Source organism: Sinohyriopsis cumingii, chromosome 3, assembly GCF_028554795.1.
Source record: "Sinohyriopsis cumingii isolate HCF-2022 chromosome 3, ASM2855479v2, whole genome shotgun sequence".
Classification (NCBI taxonomy): Eukaryota; Metazoa; Mollusca; class Bivalvia; order Unionida; family Unionidae; genus Sinohyriopsis; species Sinohyriopsis cumingii.
This window is the reverse complement of record NC_142963.1, coordinates 131,356,758-131,372,420: the sequence shown is the minus strand read 5'-3', so window position 1 is coordinate 131,372,420 and position 15,663 is coordinate 131,356,758. Positions and strand designations below refer to the sequence as shown.

General features: G+C 38.5%; 1 protein-coding gene across 1 annotated transcript in view; it reads right to left on the bottom strand.

Moving 5' to 3' along the window:
• The window catches only part of LOC149803861 (inositol-pentakisphosphate 2-kinase-like), a 173,566-nt gene extending 158,732 nt beyond the window's left edge, over window positions 1–14,834 (bottom strand). Inside the window, exon 1 of the mRNA XM_089953675.1 lies at window positions 14,178–14,834. Within this exon, the coding sequence (XP_089809801.1) occupies window positions 14,178–14,255 (78 nt within the window). The 5' untranslated portion in view covers window positions 14,256–14,834. The remainder of the gene's footprint in view (window positions 1–14,177) is intronic.
• Window positions 14,835–15,663: the final 829 nt, after the last annotated feature.

Genomic DNA, 15,663 nt, shown 5'->3' with positions numbered 1-15,663 from the left:
ACGTGTTTAGACTCGAATAAACAGTAACATAAGAAAGAGTGAAAACAACAAGCTTTGAAAAAGTACATTATTTCCCTGTTAAAATTCTGTAAAACTGAAAAAATATGAACTTACGGTTTTATAGAATCAAATCCAAAAATAATCCAAGAATACATTTTTTGCACTCCTAATGACAAAATGTTCTAATGATTTCAAGTTCGAGTCCCAATGAAGAATCCAACATGGAAGACGATGATGTATGCTGAAATCTGTAGTGTAAGTCTACAGGTCTTTGTAGAAACAAGAATTATCACTCCCATTTTGGAAAGCTAAATAAATTTTTTTTTATAACAACTGTCTTTGATTAAGAATCTCACATGAGCATATGTATTTTCCATGAAAAAAAGAATTAATCCTTTTTAAATCCAAGTAATTTGAAATAACTCCAAACAGCACAACATACAACTTCACGTGTAAGAAAAATCCCAGCTGCAACTGAATAATTCTCCAAAACAAAGGTTATATCATCTTCTAAAACGTAAACAGGGGGTCAAGTGATCATGTTCTGGAAGCTCGTAGAAATTAGGTACTTTTTAAAGATCACATCCACCCAGTGTGGCCCTGATGAAAACCAATCATTTAACTCTAAGAAATAAAAAAAAAATTTAAAAAATGTTTACATCTTAAACACAGTCCCATCATGACCTCGACAACAACAAATCATTTTAAAATCTAATTAGAACCTGTGTACCTGGTTGCTACAAATTCTGAATCAAGGTCAGGATTTAGATCAACACCTGGTGTTTATAAAACGAACAGTCAAGGTCAAACTATTTTCTGAAAAAAAGTATCTTTAGTGAATAAATTTACATTACAATATCATGTAATGAAAAAAAAAATAAATAAAACTGACAATTAAATTGAAATAAATATATATTAAATCAGATATAATTAGATCAAATATACATAGCAGGTGATGTGTCAACATCTTGAAAATACACATATTAAATTAGCAAATGGTTTTATATTATTCAATTAATTTCTATACGTAACACCATTATCACACATAAAATGTGGGGTGTTGTTTCCTTAAATGCAGCTTCGTACTGCTCAACGTAACAGGGAATTATGAGAAATATATCTCATACGACTGTAAATATCACATTTAAATCAAAGATGAAGCTTAATAATATTTCACATGGTCTGAATAAGTTCATAATAAACCTGATCCAAATCAGCCACTTTCAATTTAAGGGCCAGGGTGGTTGGGTGTGGTTTAGCCAAATATTACACATAACACATTATAAGTGAACTCTTATAAATGACTAACTTATTTAAAAAAAAGCTGTCATTTAAATGTTTAATGACAATCATCTTGCAGAAAATGTAATTAAGTAAATCTTTTATAACCCTGCAAATAAATGTATACCTTTCATCCATGTCATCTAAGTTTTCTATGGAATATTATATTTATTTTTTTCAACAACAGGAACCTCACTTTTAGAATAAAAGAGACCTAATCTGAAATTAGAGGGTAACCAGGCATCAGGCAATCAGATTTTTTAAACAGTGACCACTCTGGTGGTCTAGTGGTTAGAGCTTCCGCCTTGGGTGCAGGAGGTCACAGGTTCGAAACACACACACACATCCACATCATACAAAAGACTTTTAAAATATGGCACTAACAGCTGCCTTGTTAGGGGATTAGCATTAAGAAGTTACTGTTAGACTGGTCAACCTGGTGTCAGGATAATGTGACTGGGTGGAACATCATGATACAAGTCTGCCCCAGTTCTAGACATCACTATCAACTGCCAAACTGCAGACACTGTAGCAATATGACTGAAAATTGTTTAAAGCTACGTTAAAAATCCAGATCACACACACATACACGCACTAAAATACATGGTGAATTGTGTTACTGGCTTATGGTTAATACAGGTCTTCCTACCTTTTTTCTTTTTTAGGAACTACATGTACTGTCAAGGTTGTTCGGGACTGACTAGAAACCATTTTATTTGCAAAAAAAGGTATCAGAGATACTGTCAGGATTTTATCACACAAATAAGGGAAAAGTAGAAAAAAAGGAGGAGTGTTAGAAACATGCATAGTTAAATATGAACATAACACTTCAGTATCCATCTCTCTTCCTGCTCCACGATTAAAGCTCTACTGAAATCATAATCTTTTTTCAGCTGTCACCACAAGTTGTATAAACATTATTCTTTTCATTGCTTCTTAGCTTAATCTGTGCCTTATGTGTGTATAAATATTGTTCTGAGCCCAAATCCTCCCTTCACAGTCTGCTGTCTGATGGGACATATAAATAGCTAGCTTAGCTATTCTGTATGGTTGTTATGTGCAATTTTCCACAGCTCACAAGTACTGTGTCTTCAATACTTCTACTCCAAACTAAAATTTGTTGCTAACATAAGCTCTGCCCAAGTTTCACTTTCTTAAATTGGTGCTTTGCTCACTATAATGTCAGATTTCTTATACGCCCCATATGTGGGTTTTAAGTCCACCAATGCCATTATGTCATTTTGAGACAAATATTTTGATCAAATACATGTAAATATCTTTCTTTTTTTAACTTCAATTTATAATCTTATTTATTTAATTTGTCTTAAACCTTACAAGACTATATATTTTTGCAGCACCAGACCCTGCTCGGCTAAACTGTTGAGAAGAAAACGATACACCTGTGCAGTATATCAATATGATTCTTGATACACAAGTCTACAATACAATACATTATCAATACACATTAAATTGATGGTCTTTCCATCTTCAGATGGTCTGTCAGTACAGGAGTAGGTGGTGCCCTTACTAGTCAAGTATGCAAATTACAGACACACACTTTGCATCTATTTATATGCCATTCTCATCAATGACATGACAACAAAAATACTTTCAAACAGACTATTTGTTGTCAGTGATTTTATTGAACATTTTAGGCCATTATGGCTGTTTCATTTGATCAAATGCAGGACTCACTTTAGCCACCAGACAGAAGTATTTTGATCAAAGAATATCTTTACTTCTTAATTTCATTTTTTTCCATTCTTATTTATTCAGATTCTCTAAATCCCAATTGGCATATCTCATTCTGTAGCACGTCATCCCACAGGAAAAAAGGTTTGAGAAAAGAAATGAAAATCGCTTTCAACTTTTAAATTGTCTGTTTTTTAATTTAGCTTGACAATTCTGCTTTTTCTACATTTGTTAAAGGTGTGATTTACCTGTGATTTTGTCCATCCACTATGTACAATGGACTCATTTAACACCATTTTCTGGCTCAAAAACACACGCTGATATCTCCATTAACACTGATCCCGGCTACAGTAATCTGATATACTTCATAACTTTCAAAATTATTGTCACCATAACTACCATCAGCCAGTATAATCATCGTCTGAAGATGAACCACGCCAGGTAACCAGCCATTCTGGGTTTTCTACATAGCTCGCTTTTTGTAAAACTTTCTTCATGCAAGGTTCAAACTACGACATAATGCTGTCCAAGGGCACAATGTGCCAATCAAATTTAGTTTAACCACCATTCATGTCATGTTAGTAACCATGCACATGGCGAGTTCCAGTTCAAATTTCTCCAATGTTGTAGTGTTGTCTCATCTGTCAGCATGTTAAGAACATAATTAATTTTATACTTGCAATTTCTAAGAAAATAAATCTTCTCCCTATCAATTTCATGCAGATATGGCCCAATGTAAGGGCGTTCATGTTTGCTGGGCCAGCTAGTAAGTGGCTACCCTATGCCGATGGTGTTTGCAAATTCCAACTTTATGATAGATAATTGGCTCTGACCATATACCCAAACATAAATTTCCAAAAATCGAAAATGGGGTGGCAAGGATCAGAGGAAAATTGGACTACTTTATGCCGAACATGCTCTTGGGATAAAATTATTATCCATAGATTTGGCAGGGGAGGGATATCACTTGGTGTTACTATGCCTGTAACATTTGTCTCAGATTAACTCTAAATTTAAAGAATAAAAAAGCAAATGAATAATATTTAGTGTTGACTGCTGAAGATTAAAATAACCTGCATACCTTGTGTATTCTGTTGCATACATTTTTTCCACCTATTGTATCAATATGTTATCCTTACAGCAAAAGTAATAATGCATTGATATAATGATGAATCATTTCACCACTAGCATTAACTTGGTTTGTTATTCTGCCTTTTCTAAATTAAATTCCAAAATAGTGCTGAAAAAGGGTTGACCTACATGACATATATTTTTGTCCACCATATACAACACTCGTATTCAAGATCAGTTTTTATTTAAAATCACTTACTGGTATCTTCCTTAATACTTTCCCTGCTCCCATTACCTGATATAGTTTGCAAATTTCAATTTAGTATCTTCAGCACTAGTATCCATTACTTGCCAAACAAAATTGTTCTCTACATTGGGAATAAGTCATTTTGTTGTTATAGGTAGTCTTCATTTTTAAACAAGCATTTGTAAAGCTTCTTTGATGCCAGGTTCAAACTACTAAAGAATGCTTGCTCCAGGGCCCAAGTAGCCAATCAAATTTATGAACCATTAACAAATTTATATATATATATATATATATATATATATATATATATATATATATATATATATATATATGTAAACATTTGCCTGAGACTGCTGTCGAAACAAGCAATACAACACTTCTACTGGTGGCATGACTTTTGTCACATGAGCACCAAGTGACAGAGTGATCTAAAGCGCTCGCTGTTACAGATCACTGCCATCTCAGCTCTGTCTGTATGGGTTCAAGTCTCGGGTTCAGCCAATGTGGGTATGTGAAAAAGCTTGCCAGTAGCTTCTCATGGGTCAGTGGTTTTTTCCAGGGTTTTCCCAGGTTTTTCCTCAACCATTTATACTGGCCGCCATATACAGCCTATCTTGTGCTGAAAACTGGTGTTAAACCCTACAAAAACAACAACTTTTGTCACAAGCACTATAAAGGTTAACAGTCAAATAAAAATTGTATACTACGTAGAGTACACTTTATATGCAAGATGATGAACTAATTAGCGAAGAGTTTTTACTAATCATTGATCTCCAAAACAGCACATGTTCAATTTCTCCTAGTTTTAAATAAAATCCACTTCTCCTTGCTACTAAATGGATTACTCATATGTGGCAATGGCATTTCATTTTCACTACAAACTCCATATTGCTGTACACTGCATTAAATCACATGGCCAAAAAGGTACGGAAATTTTTATTATAAGTTAGTTGCTCACACAATGCTGCAGGATACTTAATTATATTATGTGCAAGCAAGGAGGGGATAATTCTAATATGCTTTTGAAAAGTAACATTAGGCTGGGAGATCAGAACAGGTCTCTTTTTGCACCATACCCTGTGTTAAAGTGATGTCTTGCATGGAATTTTTATGTTAAGAAAAAACCCAACATTTTGTGTATCTGTCATTTTTTCAAATTTAGCACGCCATTTAAGGCGAGCAAGGGCACTATGAAGTATTTAGATTGCATTTTATCCTCTTATTCTGCCAAATACACTCTCTACACACATTTTTTGAAAGAGCAATGATTTTACTATTTTTTTAGTATATTTTTGAAAATTTTACCTGATGCACTTTGTGTGAAATTAGGTTATGAATTAAGTGGGTCAGACATGTAATCCAAACCAGAATATGCACTGCCAGCATAACGGAAGTACTACTTAGTTACATCATTCTCAAGGCGCAAAAATGTTTTACATTGAAAATTTGTATAAACTTTCTGACTAAAATCAGCACACTATATGGCAAATTCATAACTTTTCAAACACTAGATATGCAATTTTAATAGGACTGATCACCAGCTTACAAACTGGACTGCTACTCTGGCGATTTTCAGCGCCAACCTACATTGTTATAAATATGACTTAACCCTTCTCCATCTTGCCAAAGTGTTGTTAAAATTGTCTCAATTTTTAATTTGCTGCTCAGTGTTTAGGAACGTATATTGGTGAAATTGAAACAATGCATAGTAATGCACATTTTGCATTTTTTATTCACCTGGATTGTGCTAATATTTTGGAGTAAATTAAAGCAATGTGAATCCTAATGCACAATCAGCAGCAATATGCTCCAATTACCATACGTAGAAACAAATCTGAATACATGTTTTGAATGTCTTTTTTATTTACCCATCATCATCATTGGCAACTCGGTCTCGAAAGACCATGCGAATAGTGCCCTTGGGGTGTTGTCTGTCTCTGTTGGCATCGTCTGCTGTGGCTGTGCAGGTCTATATGTGACTGACAGTCCCTACTGCAGTTGGTGCAGACATACTGGGAAATCTGCGTTACTGTGGTTGCTGTTGCGTTCTTCTTTCTCTTACGTTTCTCTGCCGCCAACTGGCCTCTCCTCGCATCAGCGACTGATATGCCATTGTTTACCATCAGTCTCCAGGTGCCTCGGTCCTCAGCCAGCTCTTCCCAGCCATCGGGTGAAATGTTGCATGCCTTCATGTCCCTCTTGCACACATCTTTGAAACGGAGTAAGGGGCGTCCGACTCTTCTCATGCCATTTGCCAGCTGTCCATATAAGATGTCCTTTGGCAGTCTTCCATATTCCATGCGTCGGACGTGACCCAGCCATCGAAGGCGGCGTTTAATTAGCAGGGAGTACATGCTGGGGGTACTTGCACGCTGCAGGATCTAGCTGTGTGGAACACGGTCTTGCCAGCTGATTTTCAGGATGCGTTTTAGGCACCGTATATGGAAGGAGTTGAGCTGGCGTTCTTGCCTCATGTAGGTACTCCACGTCTCACTTAAATATAGAAGGGTGCTGAGAACGCAGGCCTGGTAGACTCAGACCTTGGTGTGCTCTGTCAGCGCGTTGTTTTCCCAAACCCTCTTTGTTAATCGACCTATGATGGTGTTTGCCTTTCCAAGCATTCTGTCCAGCTCCATATCAATCGAGAGAGTGTTGCTGATGGTTGACCCTAGGTAGGTAAAGTTGTTGACTGCTTCCAGGGTGACACCGTTGATTTTGATTGAAGGGGCAATGGTGGTATCTTGCACGCTGACATTTGTTTTTTCCAAGCTGATTGTGAGACCAAACTGCGTGCAGGCAACAGCAAAACGGTCTCCCAGTCTCTGGAGGGCTTCCTCGGTGTGGGCCAAAAGAGCTGCATCATCTGCAAAAAGCATCTCCCTGATGAGCACAGCTCTCACTTTGGTCTTTGAGCGCAGTCGTACCAGGTTGAACAGCCTCCCATCGGACCTGGTATGTAGATATATGCCATCCGTAGATGTGTCGAAGGCGTAGGACAGGAGCAGGGAGAAGAAGATCCCAAAAAGTGTTGGTGCCAGCACGCAGCCCTGCTTCACACCACTGTTAATTGGGAGGGAAGTTGAGGATGATCCATCATACAGGACTGTTCCCTTCATATCTGCATGGAAAGAGATTATCATGCTGAGGAGTTTTGGGGGGCAACCGATCTTACTCAGAAGTTCAAAAAGGCCCTTCCTGCTGACCAAGTCAAAGGCCTTGGTGAGGTCGATGAACATCATGTAGAGTGGTTGACCTTGCAATCTGCTCTTCTCTTGGAGTTGTCGTAGGGAGAAGATCATGTCTGTCATCGACCTGCCTGCTCTGAAGCCGCACTGTGATTCCGGGTACACACGGTCTGCCAGCAACTGCAGCCTGTTGAGTATGATGCGGGCGTACACTTTACCAACAATACTCAAGAGTGAGATCCCTCTGTAATTATTACAGTCACTGCGGTCGCCCTTGTTTTTTGTAAAGGGTCACAATTGTGGCATCACGCATGTCTTGGGGGACTACTCCGTCCTCCCAGCAGCGGCAAAGTAGCTCATGCAGTGGTTTAATCAATGCTGGTTTTCCACGTTTGATGGCTTCGGGCGGGATGCTGTCACTACCTGGTGCTTTGTCGTTTGGAAGGCAGTTGATTGCTTTGCTGAGCTCCTCTAAGGTTGCACTTTGTCGAGCTCTTCCATGGTGGGCAGATTCTTTATGCTGCTGAGGGCTGCATCGGTGACTGACGTTTCTCGGGAGTATAGTTCTGAGTAGTGCTCCACCCATCTGGCCATCTGTTGCCCACGGTCTGTGATCTTCTCTCCCGTCAGGGATTTCAGGGGAGTGACCCCTTTCACTGTAGGGCCTAGAGCCTTCTTGATGCCACTGCACATGCCTTGGATGTGTCCGGACTCGGCACTGCGCTGGATCCCTTCACACAGTTGTTGCCAGTACTCGTTTGCACACTGTCTAGCAATGCATTGGGTGTTACTTCGGGCACTTCTGAGAGCAGCAAGCGTCTGTTCATTAGGGCATTTTTTGTAAGCTATGAAGGCTTTTCCTTTCTCCTCGATTTGTGGTTCCATCCTTGATAGGTGTGCATTGAACCAGTCCTGGCTGGGTCGTTCCTTCTTGCCAAACGTTGACATAGCTGTACTGTAGATGGCACCCTTCATGGCGTTCCACTTGGCTGTAGCGTCATACTCAGGCAGGTCCTGGAGAGCCTTGTTCAGGGCAGACACATACTCCTCCACCTTGGCAGGGACTGACATCTGTGCAGTGTTTATGCGAGGACGTCCTTTTGGTTTTGAGCGGTGTAGCGCGTGTGGCTGTAGTTGCACTCTGCTGCTCACAAGGGCATGGTCGGAGTCACAGTCTGCACTGTGGTAGGTTCTGGTGGAGAGGACGCTGTTAAGGGCAGAGCGCCTGGTGATGACCAAGTTGAGTTGGTGCCAGTGATGAGATCTGGGGTGTTTCCATGACACTTTGTGTTGTGGCTTACACATGAAGAAGGTGTTTGTGATGCACAGGCCATGGTAGGTGCATAGCTCCAGCAGTCTCTGGCCGTTTTCGTTGGTCTTTCCAGTGCCATGATATCCGAGGCAAGTAGGCCATGACTCGTGGTCTGCATCTACTCTGGCATTAAAGTCGCCGAGGAGGAATAGTGGTTCATTTTTGGGACATCCTTTGATCTGTTCGTCCAGCTGCCCATAGAACTGATCCTTCACGTCTTCTGATGACGTGAGGGTTGGGGCGTAGACACTGATGATGTTGACAGGACCTGAAGTAGTGGTGAGGCGGATGGACAAGAGACGCTCAGTGCCCCCTGTGGGAGGTTCAACCGAGGCCAGGAGATTGTTTTTGATGGCAAAGCCCACTCCGTGCTGACGGGGCTCCTCAGGTTCTCGACCCTTCCAGAAGAAGGTGTAGTTTTCCTCTCTGAGGGAGCCACCAGAGGCAAGCCTGGTTTCCTGGAGGGCAGCTATGCTGATATTTAGTCTGGTGAGTTCTCTATCGATGATGGCCGTCTTTCTGGTGTCATCCACTTCTCTGAGGTCATCGGAGATGCCTGTACACATGGTGCGCACATTCCAGCTTGCAAATTGAAGAGCTGGAGTCTTCTTTATTGGTTTCTTGTTTCTTTTGTCTGGTGTGGAATTACCATCTGCTTGTCATGCTGAACAACACACTGAGCTCCAGACACCCACTGAAGCAGGCAGACGATGGCGGGTCAACACCTTATTGACCGGGGGCTGCCCGGCTTGAGGCGGGCGATAGTTGGCCAGTGGGACACGATGATCCCTCCCACCGTCAAAGCTGACCCGTGGCACCCCTTCCCTACGCCAATCGGGTGGGACTTATAACCCATAAACTGTCAGCTTCCGTGTTGTTTCCTCACTCAGTAGCGAGACTGGAGTGTCCTCTCCAGGGCGCAAGCCTGGGCGTGGAGTATGGAGATCCTGGGCTGCCCAGACGTCAGGATCCCCCTCTCGTCCTTGCTGGTGGGGTCCAAAGGAATGCTGAGCATGACATTTGGCACCAGTTTGGATGCAGGAGCTGCCGGAAGGAGGTCGTAGTCGGCCCCCAGCCGCCTTAGGGGCTCCACTCCTGATTTTCTGTCTGGGTTTACTCCTGTAGCCTTTCCTTCTCCCGAAGACATCCACAAGGCAGTGGAGCCATAATCCAATGGATGGGACTTGGTTGGTTTTGAATCAGAGTTTCCTTCTCCTAGATGAACTGCCTGACAAGGCTAACGAGCTTCATCTGCCCGGGTTTGGGGTCAGAGTTTCCCTTCTCTTAGACTGGTTGCCTGCCAAGGCTAATGAGCCCAGTCTGCCCACCCAGTTATACCGCCGGGTACTCGGTCGCGCCACACAGCAGGCTCTGTTTACCCATATAAATTCATTAATACCTTAACATTTATTTAGTTTTAGGCATTATAAAAAAAGGTTTCAATTTTTTTACATTTTTGCAAATTCCCATGTGTTGAAGAAAAAACTTATCTCCAAGAGTCAACAATTTTGATGGCTGGCTATTTTTAGATTTAAATTTTTGACAGCTCCTAGCATAATATCTTTGAGTTTATGGGGGGGGGGGGGGATATAAATATGTAATAAAATAATGAGACCATGATAAATCCAAAGAAGTTAACGTTACAGCTTGAAAATGCGTTTTTCAAAATACCTGGCACATAGCTAACTTAATTGGAAGTAATGGGACATCAATAGTACCATAAATTTTAGCCATTTCTTCACAATCAGAGTAGCCTACTCCACCCCCATATACTGAACTGTGCATTATCAACAGGCCTTAACTTGTTTTTATTTCATCAAAGTACATAATCTGTCTCTACAATCACTGGCATATTGATGCTTGATGTTTTACTATTCCAATGAAAACATTTTATTAATACAGACAGTATATCCTAGCTACGATGTCGTAGCCTCAACTTGATTTTTTGTGGTTGAGGCTATGAACTGATCCCATATCATGTAATGGAGCAAAAAAACATCACTAAAGTCAGAAAAACAAACAGTGTAGACATCTACTACATAAGCATAATCATGTTGTGAAAGAAGTTTGGCTTATTTTGAATTTATTAAGCCTTTACACGATAAAGTAAATTGGCATGGTTACACTAACCTCACTGTGTCCGCCATGACAGATAACGCGAGACTCTCGCCGTGACCGCTTTTCTACGTAAGGCTTGCCAGACTATATTTTGGATATTCTACGCTATATTATTATCAATCAAGTAGCATATAATCGCTTCTTGGTGGAATTTCAAAGTTGCCGATAAACTGTATTTACTTTTAATGCACCGAATTTCTGACCCAAACGGCGACAAATTTTTACTACGATTTGTTTACATTTCCAATTAAGGCGTCAATGTCCTTATATGGCACACAAACAAACGAGGCTGAGAACGGAACTACATAAGCATAATCATCTTGTGAAAGAAGTTTGGCTTATTTTGAATTTATTAAGCCCTTACACGATGAAATAAATTGGCATGGTTACACTAACCTCACTGTGTCCGCTATGATAGATAATGTGAGACTCTCGGCGTGGCCCTTTTCTAAATAAGGCTTGAGAGACCATATTTGGATATTCTATGCCAGGTTATTAATTGCTGAATAACACAACGCACAAAAACGGAGAATGAATACTTGCATTAATTGCAAAAACCAGTTTTTGTTGAGATAAGGCAAAGTCAACGACTTTCCAAATCCTTTTTATCAATCACGTGGCGATTAATGGCTTCTTGGTGGAATTTCAAAGTTAGCAATAAACCGTATTTACTTTCAATGCACAGAACTTCTGACTCAAACCGCACCATATTTTTACTACAATTTGTTTACGTTTCCAAATAAGGTCTCAATATCCTTATATGGCACACAAACAAACAAGGCTGAGAACAGAAGTAGTCATTATTTGAACAAATATGTCAGACAATCTAAACGAAAATATCATATAAGAAATGTAAACTAGATTTTTTCACTATTTCTACCATGATTTGTGACAGTTTCAGTATTAAATAAGAGGACTACTCAATTTTTTTCATTATATGTGAGAAACATGTTCAAATTGTTGATATTAGGCTAAAAAAGCACCCGACTTGCTCCACTGACACACACACACACATGTTAGTACCCCTTCCACAAGGTAGGAGTAGGGGTACAAATTAGTCCTACAATGTAAGACATACCACATGTTGTTTTTGTTTAAGTGCTATGTCTTATTATCCAAATAAAGGGCTTGTATAGCATGTTCCGATGTTGTTGACATCGGAATGAGTAGTCAAAGTTTCATGAATATCTCACAAATCTGACAGCATATATCAACACTCTTCCACTAATTTATGTGCAATTAATATACTTACTGTGCTGTCTTTATCCTGGCGGAATGAAAATATGACACTAGCAAATAGACGCATTTTCATGTTCCATTAACATAGATTTGAATGTGTTGCAATGTGATGGTAGTCAAGGTATGCCGAAGTATGTTTAAGTAGGTTCATGTGGCAGATATGTTTCTTAAACGAAATGAAACTTTGCTTTACAGTTCCTATAGGCATAATATATTTTTTATACATTTCATTAAAGAATAATATTTTAACTTACCCCAATTTCGGCATTCCCCGCTTTCCAGCCAACTGAACTGTTGGCCAATGAAACTAACCAGTCCATTTCTTTTGTGAGAATTTGAATTTATTAGAGAAAAGACATCAGGGTAAGTAAAGTCTGACAAAACATTATAACTTTACTTTGTAGGTTGCCAGTTGTGTGTGATATTTTTGAAAATTTGACTTTTGTTATACTGTTTGTCGACATTAAAACACGCTACACAACGCTGTTAGTTAGGCAGTAAAACCCATCACCCCCACACACACCACAACAAAAACACTGGGTGATGTGTCTTACGTTGTAGGACTAGGGTACTAATATTAGTACTAAGTATACCGCCATGTCGGCCTATTTGCGCGTCGGGTAATTCTGTGCAACAATACGTCATTTCTGTAAACATTTGATCATGTGCTATTTTGGGTCAAAAATCCATTTTGTATCCAGAAAGAAGAATCATATATTAAGAAAAATGATATTCATAAAGTGTACAAAAATATCCCAAATTTAGACTCAAAATGTACATAAAAATGTGATTTCTAAATAGCAACGTGAAGACCCACTCCATGACCTTCTTGAACCGGTAACCCAAAAAATTCTATTTACTATGCATCTTTTAGAATCATACAAGTAAATACATTGTATAAAAGATGGAAATGTGTACCTTAAAAAAAGTTATTTAAATCCAAGTTTCCAATTTTGCAAGAAGTTGTCCCACACGTACAAAATCGTCTGCTACCCAGCGTGTCTACTTGCCGTTACAACATAAATTCTCAACAAATTACCTGGTGTATAGTCTGTTTCTAAATTCTTTAGTAATTTTTCCCCATCAAGACATTGTAAACACATTACATCTTATTTCTCTTCCATGTAATAGCTTATTTTACATAAAATGTTGAACTTTACTAACTTTTTACAATATCGATTTAGTTTGCTTAATATCTCTTGCCATTTATTGGCATTTTTACGTTGAATTTTGTAAAACTAGCTATAAACCTGACCTAATTACTCGACTGAACTGCTGACAGAAATAGTCCAAAGTAATATATTTCATTTCTAAAGCAAGATGGACAAACATTACATCTTTTCAAAGCTATGCGCAGAATAGGCCGACATATTGCAAGTCAGGAAAAACGGCCGGGGGGGGGGGGGGTTCCCCTGTGTCCAAAATTAATATTATTTTGAACAGAATATTCTGGTGACATTTGCATCTTTTCAAATGGTAAGCTTTCCTGTATTTTCGTCAATCGCTAGAATTCGGTATGCGTTTTGCTTCAATATTGGAAACGAAAACTTTAGGTGCGCAGAAATGCCCGACAGCAGTGTATTATCCCTAAAGAAACGCAAATCGTCTGAAACGACCGAAAAGAAAGTAGCACTTGGGCCGAAACGACCCTGGCAAATCTGGTTAGGGGGCTGAAATGACCATACGCTATAGATGACATGACTGACTAGTACTATATAATCCGCTATTCAGTCCCATTTCGATACGACAATATGAAAATTCAATGAGCAACAGACGCAGATATCATTCGCTATACTGAGCTGACTGAACTGTAAACTTATAATCGATTTACTTTCATTCTGATTTACACACTTTGTCTTAAGTGTGATGTACAAGTCATAATGAAGCAGTTGGTATTACATAATTAATTCTTCTACCCGCGTTCACGTGTAAAAAATCAAGCAACCCTTCCCCAATGTCAATCACTGAAATCTCATTATTGGAAATTACGTAACGCTACAGAGCTTTGTGTAAACTATGTATCAGTGGTTACCTCACAATTAGCAAGAACCAGGCTACAGTTTCCTTCGCCTCTGAACATCCACTTCTTCTGCTTCGCCAAAGTAGCCATTTCTCAAAATAGGAACTAAAAGTATCTTTTCCTGCTGAAGAGTTGCACGCATAGAATTATGTGCGTCACCGTAAATTTAACCTTTCTTATTTCGTATCCGGACAATTTGGTCACAAACAAAAGGACTCACTGTACTGCTTATGTAGAAGAATGGGAAGCAGTCTATGAATGTGTGCGCTATACACTTGAGCAGGATCTAGCTGGCCATGCATGATTGGTTGATAACGAAAATCACATTTAATTAAAAAGAAACTTTGATGATGTTATCACAACTGTAACTAAAGAAAACAAATTCAGAGACAATGATTTATTAATTGAATTTCAGTCTTTTTACAGACTTGGAAAACTAAAAATTAATTTTAAAAAATTTTATATGCGGAATTGGAAACGTGTAAATCTAGGTTTTCTCTACATAAAGCTGTCGTCGAAGATATATCAACACTGATAAATATATGTTTGAAAATAAGCATTCAGAAATTTCAAGTTACTGAATTTTTAATATTATGGTGTTTACATAGTTTTACTGTAAGAAGAAAAGCGAAACGCTCATTCTTCTTCAACAACCAGTAGTTGTACTAGTAGTAGTAGCAGCAGCAGTAGTAGAAAGGATGTTGTTCTTGCGAATCTCCGTGAAACAAGTGTTTAACATATTTTAACACATATTTTAACACATACTCGTATATTTTGTATTAGTCTAAAATGCAAATTTGGTGTTATGTTAAAATATCATGTTACGAGACTGATATATGGTTAGGTATTTTACACATATTTGAATAACTACATTATGTGTTTTAACAAGAATGTGACACTTTTTTCACGTTGACTATATTCATTCATTTTCAGATATGGAAATTTATTCTTCACATATGTGAAACTCTGTTCTAAATACGTAAAATAAGTAATTCATTTCGTAATTGTAAAAACGTTTTTATATATGAAACAAAGGTAAGTTTTGTACTTCGGTCAATTTTTTGTAAATATGTGCAATTTTTCTTTACATATGTCCATCGTGTCACATTTCAGTTTCAAGTGCCTGTCCATATTTTCGTTGGTAACATGAAATTATCAGTTTTACATACAAGAATTATAAATAACTGTAGTGATTTGCATAATGACTTACATTCTAATCATTTTTTAAACATAGTCAATTGTGTACTTCTGGTGATGATATAGAAAACGCATGCCATTACATATTTACTTGCAGATACTATACGGATCCTCGTAGGAAATTGGTTCAAAATCTAAATCATCTACATGCAACAGCGACTTCAAATATTTTGTTATACGGATCATCTGATCTTGCGGCGATCGTTAATATTCACCTATCTGACAGTTCCAAACTTAAATTAAAGGTACGAAACATTTCATATAATCAAGCAATATTCTAAATTTTATTTTTCTATTCAAT